Source organism: Anomaloglossus baeobatrachus, chromosome 5, assembly GCF_048569485.1.
Source record: "Anomaloglossus baeobatrachus isolate aAnoBae1 chromosome 5, aAnoBae1.hap1, whole genome shotgun sequence".
Classification (NCBI taxonomy): Eukaryota; Metazoa; Chordata; class Amphibia; order Anura; family Aromobatidae; genus Anomaloglossus; species Anomaloglossus baeobatrachus.
This window is the reverse complement of record NC_134357.1, coordinates 472,270,219-472,284,758: the sequence shown is the minus strand read 5'-3', so window position 1 is coordinate 472,284,758 and position 14,540 is coordinate 472,270,219. Positions and strand designations below refer to the sequence as shown.

General features: G+C 47.4%; 1 protein-coding gene across 1 annotated transcript; it reads left to right on the top strand.

The window, feature by feature from the left end:
• The first annotated feature begins 2,108 nt into the window (after positions 1-2,108).
• On the top strand, positions 2,109-13,193 carry LOC142310346 (nucleolar transcription factor 1-A-like). The gene is made up of 6 exons (XM_075347863.1): positions 2,109-2,235; positions 10,095-10,194; positions 10,278-10,453; positions 10,795-10,857; positions 10,988-11,147; positions 11,232-13,193. The coding sequence occupies exons 2-5, from the start codon at positions 10,128-10,130 to the stop codon at positions 11,132-11,134; spliced, it is 453 nt and encodes a 150-aa protein (XP_075203978.1). The 5' UTR covers positions 2,109-2,235; positions 10,095-10,127; the 3' UTR covers positions 11,135-11,147; positions 11,232-13,193.
• Positions 13,194-14,540: the final 1,347 nt, after the last annotated feature.

Here is a 14,540-nt window from a genome sequence, read left to right as displayed (position 1 = left end):
TGCATAGTATGTCCCCACACAGCCCATTACATAGTATTATATCCCCACAAAGATTGATGTTCCCATATAGCCCCCTCACACAGTTATATCTCCCCACACAGCCCCTTGCATAGTATTGTCCCCACACAGCCCCTTACATAGTATTATATCCCCACACAGATTGATGTTCCCATATAGCCCCCTCACACAGTATTATCTCCCCATACAGCCCCTTGCATAGTATTATGTCCCCACACAGCCCCTTGCATAGTATTATGTCCCCACACAGATTGATGTTCCCATATAGCCCCCTCACACAGTATTATCTCCCCACACAGCCCCTTGCATAGTATTATGTCCCCACACAGCCCCTTGCATAGTATTATGTCCCCACACAGATTGATGTTCCCATATAGCCCCCTCACACAGTATTATCTCCCCACACAGCCCCTTGCATAGTATTATGTCCCCACACAGCCCCTTGCATAGTATTATGTCCCCACACAGATTGATGTTCCCATATAGCCCCCTCACACAGTATTATCTCCCCACACAGCCCCTTGCATAGTATTATGTCCCCACACAGCCCCTTGCATAGTATTATGTCCCCACACAGATTGATGTTCCCATATAGCCCCCTCACACAGTATTATCTCCCCACACAGCCCCTTGCATAGTATTATGTCCCCACACAGCCCCTTGCATAGTATTATGTCCCCACACAGATTGATGTTCCCATATAGCCCCCTAACACAGTATTATCTCCCCACACAGCCCCTTGCATAGTATTATGTCCCCACACAGCCCCTTGCATAGTATTATGTCCCCACACAGATTGATGTTCCCATATAGCCCCCTCACACAGTATTATCTCCCCACACAGCCCCTTGCATAGTATTATGTCCCCACACAGCCCCTTGCATAGTATTATGTCCCCACACAGATTGATGTTCCCATATAGCCCCCTCACACAGTATTATCTCCCCACACAGCCCCTTGCATAGTATTATGTCCCCACACAGCCCCTTGCATAGTATTATGTCCCCACACAGATTGATGTTCCCATATAGCCCCCTCACACAGTATTATCTCCCCACACAGCCCCTTGCATAGTATTATGTCCCCACACAGCCCCTTGCATAGTATTATGTCCCCACACAGATTGATGTTCCCATATAGCCCCCTCACACAGTATTATCTCCCCACACAGCCCCTTGCATAGTATTATGTCCCCACACAGCCCCTTGCATAGTATTATGTCCCCACACAGATTGATGTTCCCATATAGCCCCCTCACACAGTATTATCTCCCCACACAGCCCCTTGCATAGTATTATGTCCCCACACAGCCCCTTGCATAGTATTATGTCCCCACACAGATTGATGTTCCCATATAGCCCCCTAACACAGTATTATCTCCCCACACAGCCCCTTGCATAGTATTATGTCCCCACACAGCCCCTTGCATAGTATTATGTCCCCACACAGATTGATGTTCCCATATAGCCCCCTCACACAGTATTATCTCCCCACACAGCCCCTTGCATAGTATTATGTCCCCACACAGCCCCTTGCATAGTATTATGTCCCCACACAGATTGATGTTCCCATATAGCCCCCTCACACAGTATTATCTCCCCACACAGCCCCTTGCATAGTATTATGTCCCCACACAGCCCCTTGCATAGTATTATGTCCCCACACAGATTGATGTTCCCATATAGCCCCCTCACACAGTATTATGTCCCCACACAGCCCCTCACACATTATTATGTCCCCACAGAGGGTCGGACTGGCATACCGGCAGTATGGGCGCCCCCAGTCCGGCTCTGCAGCTCCAGCCCTGCTCAGGTCTGTAATCGCTGCACAGGGGGGTGCCTTTACTTTTTAGCCTGCAGTAACACAACAGGTGAAGTGCAGGGCAGCGCCCCCTCATCACCTGCTGCTGCCCCTGGTGTATCGCTCTCACCCCGGGCGCCCATGATCACAGCCTGCTGACACTCACCAGCCAATGACGAGGCGTTCTGTTCCTGCGCGTCTCCAGCTCCTCTTTCAAAACCCTGGACAGCGGCGGTGACAGTCTCTGGTTGGTTGCAGTGCAGCCAATCAGCGTTAGTTTTCTTTGTGTGGCAACACGGCACAGGAAAAGCAGGGAGCTTTGCTGTGATTGGTCCAGAGCCTGCCCAAGCAGCAGCATCGTCACCTGAGAGGAGCGGCAGGAAGACGTTGCTGAGGCCTGTCTGCGTGTGATGTGAGGTAATAACTATATAGCTGGTTCTCCAGCCTCTGCCATAAAGTGCCCTGAGGCAGCTAGGGGAAGGGGCCCTCTACACAAGGGACGGTCCACAGGACTTTTCTCATTTCCTGTGGACCCCCTCCCCCCACTGTGTCACCTCACCTTTCATGTCTTGTGGTCCCTCTTCCTCACTGTGAGGGGACTCACAATAAATTAAAGGTGAGGTGATAGTGGGGGAGGGGGCCACAAGTAATTAACCTCTTCAGGACACATGATGTACTGGGTACGTCATGGATCGTGTCAGATTAATCCCTGCCCGCTGCTCTGATCTACAGAAAGGAATAAGCGATGAAACTGCTGATCACTATAGCCCCCTAAGAGGACTAGCAAAATAAAAAAAGTTAAAAAAAATGTTAAGAAATAAAAAAAATAAAAAACCTAAAAGTTCAAATCACCAACTATTCGCCCCATTGAAAATTAAACGGTTAAAAAAATAAAAAAATATACCCACATTTAATATAGCCGCGTTCAGAAATGCCCGATCTATCAGAATATAAAATCAATTAATCTGATCGGTAAATGCCGTAGCAGAAAAAAAATTTCCAAACACCAAAATTACGTTTTTTTGGTCGCCGCATATTTTGCGCAAGATGCAACAACAGCCAATCAAAACGTAGCATCTGCGCAAAAATGATACCATTAAAAATGTCAGCACGAGACGGAAAAAATAAACCATCACTGAGCCCCAGATCCCGGAAAATGAGAACACTATGGATTGCGGAAAATGGTTCAGAAAGTACGCCATTTTTTTGGGCAAACTTGTGAATATTTTTTAACCCCTTAGATAAAAGTAACCCAATACATTTTTGGTGTCTATGAACTCGGACCGGCCTGAGGCATCACACCCACACATCAGTTTTACCATATAGTGAACACAGTGAATAAAATATCCCAAAAACAATTGGGCAGTTGCACTTTTTTTGCAATTTTTTTCGCGCTTCGATTTTTTATGCCGTGTTCCAGTACACTATATGGTAAAACTAATAATTTCATTCAAAAGTACAACTCGTGCCACAAAAAATAAACCCTTATATGGCAAGATTGATGGAAAAATAAAAACGTTACGGCTCTCGGAAGAAGGGGAACAAAAAAAAGAACGAAAAACGGAAAATTGGCCGGGGGTAAAAGGGTTAAAAACTGACTAGAACTCAACAGAATAAAGCAAGTGTGAAAAGGTGCAAGCTGCTGACTCCATAATATACAGACAGAAGCATACAGCATCCTCTGTAAGCGCTAAGATGTGGGCAATTGTACATATGGAAGTTACCCTACAGTTCTGCTTTGGTGAATGTACTTATAAAAAAGAAGCTACTTAGCGCACAATTTGTCCGATCCATAAGAACCCACCCAAACACAATAAGGCGTACCTTTCTTTGGTAGGCCTTTACACCTAATTTTTACCACACGTGTCTCTCTTGGGCTAAAGGCCTACAAATTTCAAGGTCAGGTTGAATCCAGTTTGTTTGATAAATATTAGGTTTAGGGTCTTACCAGAGAGGGGTCGCCTTGTCATAGCTGGTGGACGCACATGAATTGGTAAATTTGTGCGCTACGAGCCCTCATATTATAAGTGTATTCTACACAGCAGTATTGCAGTCTGCATTTCATATTAGAAAGTAAGGGACGTCCGGCTCAATGAACAGGTTCTTCTTTACTTTTTGAATATAATACATAGGGCATTACATTCATTTATAAAAACGCTATGATAGCAACGGCATCTACGTGTTTCAGGAGTGTAACCACCCTTAGGCCCTGTGCGCACTAGAAAATGTAATTTTCTTAAGAAAATTCTGCAGGCTCTGAAAGATTTCCACACCTGCGGGAAAAAAACGCAAAACAAACGCACCGAAATCCGCATGCGGTTTATTGCGTTTTGGTGCGGTTTCGGTGCGGTTTTTCCGCGGGTTGGTACATGTGTTTTAATACATTTAATGCAATAAAGCACACTGAAAAAAAAATAGTCATTTCCTTCTGATATAGATAGATAGAGAAATAGATAGAAGGATAGATCTATAGATAGGTAGATAGATAGAGGAATAGAGAGATAGATAGATAGAAGGATAGATAGATGGATAGATAATCAATAGATTGATCTGTCCTCTATCAATCAATAGAGTCCCTGTGAGGACACTGCAGTTCTCACAAGCGGTAGTGTGTTCACATTACCGACCGTGAGAAATGACCTGTAATTACCTCTGCAGGCTCGTTACGAGGCTGCATTCTGTAGAGTGTGTCAGTCGCGGCTGGATGCAAGCGTCGTGGGACCTGCGTGGATTACGCCGGAGCTGTGTGTTGGGAGGGGTTAATAAAGGGGTGAAAGAGGGGGCTTTTTGTCTTTTATTTAAAATAAAGGATTTTTTGGTGTGTGTGTTTATTCACGTTACTTACGGGTTAATCATGAAGCTGTCTCATAGATGCTGCCATGATTAAGCCTAGACTTAAAGGAGTTGTCCGACATTAGCTTAACAAAAATTTTTGCGTTTATCTGTGCTGTATTGTCATATAAATCACACCTACATTGTTATTTTTTGTTTTCTAACTTTTGTTCCTCTTGAATTATCCCTTTATTCTCTGCAGCTCTTGTTTACATTCAGATCCAGCAAACATGACCACTTCCTGTGCAAAACCTCAGTCAGAGCTGTCACCGCCCAGCCTCAGTGTCCAGCCTCGCCCTCTGCCCGCCCCCTGCACACACATTCCCTGTCAGTATTCTTCCCCAGCACCTGACCTGGTATCACTACAGCATTGCAAATAACAGCCCCACATCGGGCTCTGCACCGCACACGCACACATATGGCTCTGTACCGCACACGCACACATATGGCTCTGCACCGCACACATATGGCTCTGCACACGCACACATATGTCTCTGCACCGCACCCGCACACATATGGCTCTGCACCGCACACATATGGCTCTGTACCGCACACGCACACATATGGCTCTGCACCGCACACGCACACATATGGCTCTGCACCGCACACGCACACATATGGCGCTGCACCGCACCCGCACACATATGGCTCTGCACCGCACACATATGGCTCTGTACCGCACACATATGGCTCTGCACCGCACACATATGGCTCTGCACCGCACACGCACACATATGGCTCTGCACCGCACACATATGGCTCTGTACCGCACACATATGGCTCTGCACACGCACACATATGGCTCTGCACCGCACACGCACACATATGGCTCTGCACCGCACATGCACACATATGGCTCTGTACCGCACACGCACACATATGGCTCTGTACCGCACACGCACACATATGGCTCTGCACACATATGGCTCTGCACTGCACACGCACACATATGGCTCTGCACACGCACACATATGGCTCTGCACCGCACACATATGGCTCTGTACCGCACACGCACACATATGGCTCTGCACACGCACACATATGGCTCTGCACCGCACACATATGGCTCTGTACCGCACACGCACACATATGGCTCTGCACCGCACACATATGGCTCTGTACCGCACACATATGGCTCTGCACCGCACACATATGGCTCTGCACCGCATACGCACACATATGGCTCTGCACCGCACACGCACACATATGGCTCTGTACCGCACACATATGGCTCTGCACACGAACACATATGGCTCTGCACCGCACACGCACACATATGGCTCTGCACCGCACACGCACACATATGGCTCTGCACCGCACATGCACACATATGGCTCTGTACCGCACACGCACACATATGGCTCTGTACCGCACACACACACATATGGCTCTGCACACATATGGCTCTGCACCGCACACGCACACATATGGCTCTGCACACGCACATATATGGCCCTGCACCGCACACATATGGCTCTGTACCGCGCACGCACACATATGGCTCTGCACACGCACACATATGGCTCTGCACCGCACACATATGGCTCTGTACCGCACACGCACACATATGGCTCTGCACCGCACACGCACACATATGGCTCTGCACACGCACACATATGGCTCTGCACCGCACACGCACACATATGGCTCTGTACCGCACACATATGGCTCTGCACACGCACACATATGGCTCTGCACCGCACACATATGGCTCTGCACCGCACACATATGGCTCTGTACCGCACACGCACACATATGGCTCTGTACCGCACACGCACACATATGGCTCTGCACCGCACACGCACACATATGGCTCTGCACACGCACACATATGGCTCTGCACTGCACACATATGGCTCTGTACCGCACACGCACACATATGGCTCTGCACCGCACACGCACACATATGGTTCTGCACCGCACACACACACATATGGCTCTGCACACGCACACATATGGCTCTGTACCGCACACGCACACATATGGCTCTGCACCGCACACGCACACATATGGTTCTGCACCGCACACGCACACATATGTCTCTGCACCTCACACGCACACATATGGCTCTGCACACGCACACATATGGCTCTGCACCGACCCCCATCCCCCATAGGAAACACATGTGGAGTACATACTCACCCGTCCTCGGTCCCCGCCGCTCCTGCACGTTCGCCAGCTGTCTGTGCTCTCTTCAGCACAGTAGTAACGTCACCGCTGTGCTGAAGAGAGCACAGACAGCGGGAGGGACAGTGATGAGAAGCAGCGCTGCGCTGCTTCTCATCAGCACTTTGAAATGTACCGGCATCGGGGATCTGTGATGTCGGTACATTTGAATGTGTGATCCTGAGCAGGGGGCCCGGTGCTGGAGCTTACACCATGGCAGCTGCCGCCAGGCCCCGCCCCCAGGTCACGGACCCCACAGCAGTGCAGGGGGAGGTTACTGGAGGTGCGGGGGAATGTGTGGGAGGGTGCAGGGAAGGGGGCGGGGCTCATCACACTGTACAGCCCAGCAGGGAGGCAACATGCTGTTCCACATTTGCATGTCAACATGGCCCTGCCCATGTTGACATGAAATGACCGGAAGCAGCAAAATCGCGGCAGGAGCGGTCACATGACCGCTCTGAGCCGGGGGAGAGGGGCTGACAGCAGGGCAAGTAAGTGGTCTCTATCTACTTACCTGCCCCAATGTAGCCCAATAGGGAAATAAAAAAAAAATGTCAAAGAAGCCGGATAACCCCTTTAAATGGTGGATGGTGGATGGCCACCGCATCACGGAAATCTGGAAGAGCTGGGGACACTCCAGGACTACCGCATAATGGATACGACAGTCCCGGGGCAGCTGCGGGCTGATATTCTCGGCTGTGGGAGGGGGGGCATTAACCCTGGCCCTCCCCAGCCTGAGAATACCGGGCCGCCGCTGTGTGCTTACCTCGGCTGGACGGTAAAAATACGGTGGAGCACACGTTTTTATTTTTTTGTTTTTTTATTTTAATATGTACGTTTGATTTGTATGTGGACTCTATATGTCTGTGTGTGAGTGTGATGTGTGTGTTTACTATATGTCTGTGTCTGTGATGTGTGTGTGTTTACTCTCTGCTCCGCTTTACTCTTCCTGTCATAATGACATCACTTCGCTGCAAAACGCAGGCAGTGCTGAACATTATGGCTATGTGCGCACTTACCGGATTTTTCGCGGATTTTGCCGCGGATTTGCTGCATGTTTCGCTGCAGAAAATGTTCATAACATCTCTGCAATGAATCACCAGCAAATCCTATGGAGAAAAAAAATCCTGTGCGCACTGGGCGGAATTTGACAGCTGCATGTTTTGCTGCGGGAATCCCGCAGCAAAAACAAGTGCATGTCACTTCTTTTCCGCACATCGCTGCGGGATTTTACTCCATTGACTCAATGTTAATCAAGAAATCCCGCAGGGAATAACGCAGGCAGCAAATTCTGTGCGGTTCACTGCGTTTTCCTGCGTTATTCCCTGCGGTATTTTGCGGTTTACCTCCGGTAATGTGCATCACTTGCTTGCGGTTTTGCAGGGAAGTGATGTCATTACAGGAAGAGGAAGCCGTGCAGAGTAAACACACACACAGATCACAGACACACACACATCACAGACATAGAACACATAGACACAGACACATAGAACACACATAGAAAGAAAACGGAAATATAGGAAAAAAAGAACGTGGGCTCCGCTGCATATTCACCTTCCAGCCGAGGTAAGCACACAGCGGCGGCCCGGTATTCTCAGGCTGGGGAGGGAGAGGGGCAGGGGTAATGTCCCCAGCCTCACTCCCCCTCCGGCAGCCGAGAATATCAGCCGCAGCTGCCCCGGGACTGTCGCATGCAATATGCGACAATACCGGCGTGTCCTCGGCTCTTCTTGCCACCGTGTAGCAGTGGTGACAAGGTAATACAAGGGGTTAATGGTGATGGGGGACCACCGCCATTAACCCCAGGCTTGATCATGGCAGCGTCTATGTGACAGCTGACATGATCAACCCGTAAGTAAAGTGAAAAAAAACACAGACACCGAAAAATCCTTTATTTTAAATAAAAAAAACAAGCCTCGTTCACCATTTTATTAACCCCTCCCGCACCAAAGCTCCGGCGTAATCCAGGTCCGACGTCCTGCGCTGCTTCCATCCAGCCGCAACTGTCACAGACACAGGCTGAATGAAAGCAGCAGACAGCAGAGGTAATTACCGGTCATTTCCCACGGCCGGTAATGTGAACTCACTGCCGACCGTGGGAAATGCAGCGATCTGTCATCTATCTCTCTATCTATCTATCTCTCTATCTATCTATCTCTCTATCTATCTATCCCTCTGTCTATCTATCTATCCCTCTATCTATTCTTCTGTCTATCTACTCTCAGAATTAAATGACTTTTTTTTTTTTTTTTTTTTCTTCAATGTGCTTTATTGCATTGAATGCAATAAAGCACATCCCAACCCGCACGCGGCAAAACCGCGGCAATACCGCGAATAATACCGCGGTAAAACCGCAGCAAACCGCGGCAAACCGCATGCGGTTTTCGGGTGCGGTTTCCCGCGGTTTTTTACCGCGGGTGCGGTAATCTTTGAGGGCATGCGGAATTTTCTCAAGAAAATTCCACTTCCCAGTGCGCACAGAGCCTTAGTCCTGAAAACGCGAAATACCGCACAGAATTTGCTACATGCATTATTTTCTGCGGGATTTCACTATTACATTAGAGTCAATGGAGTGAAATCCCGCAGCTATCTGCGGAAAAAAAGTGACATGCAATTGTTTTTGCTGCAGAAATCCCGCAGAAAAACATGTAGCTGTCAAAATCCGCCTAGTGCGCACAGCATTTTTTTTTTCTAGGATTTGCTGGTGATTCACTGCAGAGATGTTATGAACATTTTCTGCAGCGAAACATGCAGCAAATCCGCAGGAAATCCACGGCAAAAACCGGCAAGTGCGCACAGGGCCTTAGTCCCATTTATTAATATTTAAACAATAAAGAACCTGTTGATTGAGCCAGACGTCCTTTCTTACTATGCTGAATTCAGGCTATGGTGGAGCCCCTGTCCGAGCTCTGAACAGAAGGTGGATACTTGCATGGTGAGCTGGACTTTCTGTTATAGTGGGTTTCATATATTCATTATGTGCATATAGTGCTGTTGTATGCTTTTGCTTCCACGTGGGCATGTGTGTGCCACATGTGAGATGTCTCCTGTTCTTGGACCTTTTGCTGTGCCAGCTTCCTGGCGATCTCCGTGTACAATATCACTCATCTCAGTTCTGACTTTGTACCACAAAATGGTCCCTGAAAATTCTCCTTGTAAAAAGAATCATCACATTGGAGCAGGGATTCATGGGTGCTCCATATCACTTGGATACGGGTACGGCAGGGGATTCCCTGTGCCCATATTTCCCGTGTAACTTGGCATCTTTGTTCTTACAGATTGACTGGTGCTAAGGATCTGTCTGACAGAGAATGAACGGAGCAGCTGGAGCTGGTGCAGAGCCAATAAACACCAACATGACAGCTCCAAGCGGTCAAGGTAACAACAGTTGGCCTTGTCCTTCCTCTCAGCTGGTCCTCCTGCCCAACCTTACTCCATGCATTGTATCTAATCCCGGACAGATAAATGGTCCCAGGCGGACATGCTCACACTTCTGGAGACCATGAAGTCCATCCTGCCCAGCCAGGACATTACAGAGTTCAAAATAACAGAGTCTCACCTGGACTGGAACAAGCTGGCATTCAAGAATTATGATGGGGCCATGTGTCATCAAAAGTGGCTGGAGATCTCAAATAAGGTGATATGCAGTCCCTGCTCATGTTCTTCGTAGTCTTCACATGCTCCATAATATGTTTTTAACATGGAGACCTCTGGTGTCTACTACAAGGTAAGAAGTATTCTTCTAGTTGGAGCTGATTAGAACCAGAAAGCAGTTGTTACCTTGCTAGATGCCCCCTAGAGAACAAAAGGATCTCTCCAAAGCTATTGTTATTTAACATAACCCCATATGATACAAGTGGGGTGTGAGGGAGGCTGATGGATAGTTCAGTATAATGGCAAATTCAGGATTTTAGAGTAATGCTTTTTGCACTTATGGATGTTTGACAGATGTGATTGCTAACCCTGAATCCTCTTTAGGCCAGGAAGTTCCGGACTCTCTTTGAACTCATTCAAGATGCTGAGGAACATGTCAAGCTGAAGGTCAGTCTAGATGTAGGCCATGAAACTCAGTCCAGAGGTTCATGTTGGTTGGTCAGTTGCCCGAGTTCATGGCCTGGAGTTAAAAGGCAGCCACATTAATTAACTTGCATCTTTGTATATCACTTATCAGAAACATCCTGAATTGCCCAAGGAGCCACTCACACCCGATGATGATGACGATGATGATGACGACGACGATGATGACGACGACGATGATTACGACTATGATGATGACGACAATGATGACGACGATGATGACAAAGGAAGAAGACAGTGAAGATGGAGAAGAGGTTCGTTAACCATACATGGTTGTACTATGAGTCATTCACAACTAAAGCATTTCTCTGTATGACCCTCCTGTTGTTCTCCTTCAGAATGAAGATGATGATGACGATGATGAAGAGGAAGATAACGATGATAATGAGTGTTACAGTTCTTCATCATCTTCTTCGGCAGACCCTTTGGATTCTGCTTCTATCTCAAGAGGAAGTATTAAGAAGGCAGAGCTGACATATATTTAAAGGGGATGGTCAAGCAGGAAACATTATCTTTAGTTGTGTTTACAATGAAAGTTTATTAGATAAGAAAGATGCACTGCTCTCGAAATGATGGAACTGGACTCAGCAATTTCCTCTTCCAGTTTGTGGAAGAGCGTTTTCCATGGTGGACATGTCATCAGTGCTGTGTGTGGAGAGGTTTGGCTGACTGATTCAGTAGGTGATCCACCCCTTTCTCTATTAAGGCAATGCATAGACAAAGAAGGACCGATTTTAGCTACTGAAATAGACCAGTCGGCCAGCCCCCTCCACATGCAGCACTGATGACGGGCCCACTCTGTAAAAACTCGTGTTAAGCTCCAGCCAGAAGTGGAGTCCCGGAAAACCAGAGCTAATGTCTTGAGATCTAGACACCTTTCGTAATTCATATACTTTAGGAAGTAGTATCTAAAGAATTTTTTTCCCGTTAGACAATCCTTTAAAGGACACCTGTCCCGTATTGTCACATCAAACCTGAGACTATCCACTTTACAAGAAAGTGGACTTTACGGAAACACAAAGTGAATGCAGCCATTTTATGTTTTTATGTTCTCTTCATGAAGCTCCTTCGTGGGGTGCATTTTGTGTATAAAATGGCTGCCTCCTCTTTGCATGGGGTAATAACGTCTTCAGGGTTCAGTAGCCTCATAGGGCAAGAGACTCGTCACCATGTATAGGTTCTGCTGTACAGTCGGCATTAGCGCCGTCAACCTTTACACCCACGTTTTGACCTGGAGGAAATGCAGAGCTTTTCAGTTGTATCTTTCCCTTTTTTTATATACAGTATCTTTTGGGTTCCTTCCATATTTCGTCTGCCCACTTGCTTTTCTGCTGTACTCAGCCTGTCTCTTATTTCTCTCCGTCACCGATTCTAGTAGGGCTGAGGGATATTTTATCCTCCCTCTTCTTGGTGTATTGTGAACTTCTCATTTGTTTTTTATTTTTTGCTGTGTGCACAATACATTAGGACATTTCTATGGAAAATGATCTGCAAAGTTGCTTTATTTTCAATCATGGTGCATTGGAAAGCAATGGTAGTGAAAGAGGACATGGCCATTAACTAGTGTACATTCTCTGACGGCATTGCTCACCTCCAACTGAGGATTGCACTGTTTACCTGCCTCCATCAGTGTTTTGTTTTTTTGGGGGGTCTCTAGTGACTTTGTCCTCCACTTAGAGTCCATTTAAGTATAAAAGGGGTATTTTTATTACCGACATTTCCACAGGATTTCCCATAAATATCTAATAGATGTGGAGCCTATTTTGAAAATGGGGGTCTTGTCTTGTTTTGAGGTGGTTATGCATGGGCGGCTTTTTCTATTCACTTCTATGGGGGCTCCACAGAACCGGACAAGCATTTTTGTTAACTGATGTGGATGAAAATTGAGATAGACACACAGGCATGGCCACTTCTTCATTCTCAGCCATGTGATAGTACAGCAGGAAAGCAAGGGATTTTCAGATTTCAAACACATGTTACATACAGTATGTGTCAGGTAAATTGCTTCTATTGTCTACAGGAAATGCGGCCATTTTGTTTCTCATGTCATTGAGGTATCCTGAAAACAAAATGGCCGCCACTGTTAATGACGACAAAGGCACCGTCCAACTAAGAGTAGTAAATATATGGGGGTATTTTTTTTTTCTTGTATGGATGATATATAAAACACATGCTTTTTTGTAGGTTGTTTTGTTGGTTTAGTGTAGACAGTTTAAAAGAAATTACCTGTAGTCTCATTATTTTTATTGTGTACAAAAAGCAGAACGGGGTGGGTGTGGGTTAGTTTTCTGTTGATTACTGTGGAAAAAAAATAAAACAAAAAATTAGGGATTGGATTCTTTTTTTTTACAATTTAATATAAGTGAATGTGTAGCGCCCAATGGGGCAGGTGGTTAACCTACTCATTGCCGGGCCGTTTCAGGTCGGGTCACGCGCTGTCACGGGTGGCCTTGCCCGATTCCGTTACCCCAAGGCGTACAGTAATCGGTGGGGAAGTGGGGTATTTGGAGAGAGTTTGTCGTGACGCCACCTGTGGTATGCGGCCAGTGATTAGCCGCCGCTGCAGGGTTCCTTGCTGGGGCTGGTGTGTGATCACTCCCCACAGGCGGAGTGGGCCCCAGGAGGATGGCGAGGGTTGTAGTGGTGCATTGGGGTGTAGGGCTGGGACACCGACAGAAACTGGACGACACAAGGTGTAATATCCCCTTTACCTTTACTGGTCAGGTGTTATGGTCCAGGTTTATGGTGGTCTGGTCAGCCCAGAATCAGTGTGGGTTTCTCCTTGCCTGGCGGGTTAGAGGCTTTCTTTAATGCGCTCTTGGTCGGAGCCGCTGCTGCCTGGAGCAGCACAGCATCCCCTTCTCTCTCTCTACTTGAAGATGACTGTCCCCTGTAACGGGCAGCCTGAACCGGTTATGGGACCCGCTAGTATTACTGCGATCCCGGGTTCTGTATTGCTGCTGCGTCATGGAACTAGGGTGGGCCAGGAATGTAGAATTTCTTGCCCTCCGAGTTTTGCTACTGGGCCGTTAGCACCCAGTAACCGAGGACCCCCGTGTCCCGTCCTAGCGCTCAGTCCTGGAAAGCTCACACAGCAGCTCTCAAACAGCGACCACTCTTTCTCCTCGCCTACATTTTTCTGCCTGACTTCCTTCCTGTTCACTCTAACCCTTCCCCCAGGTCAGCATGTACAGAGAGTCTCCCTTCAAAATAGGTTATGAACTCACCCTGCTGACCTGGAGTAGGAGATGTTGCATGTGAGGTTCTTAACAAGGAGAGGTCCCCACGCGACCTCCAAGCATAGCATTGATCCCGGTAAGGAGAACAACGCAACTGTGGCACCCGTGACCTCTGGGGTGTCACATTCTCTCCTGGTTAAAATCAGTACTCCTAGACTGAGAAAACAAAAAGAGAACAACACAATACATTACAAATAATACAACTTTCCAATGACAAAGTATATGCACTAATCATTTTACATGTTTCCATTATACATTGGTTTCCCTTAACTCTCGATATTGAACCGGTTTCTGACCCTGGGTGCTCTGCTGCGATCTACGCAAGATGGGCTGTGATTTCCCTCTACCTGTTACATTCATTGACCCAACCTGGCTGCCTATGGCCAAACTGCAGGGGGACCCATTGCT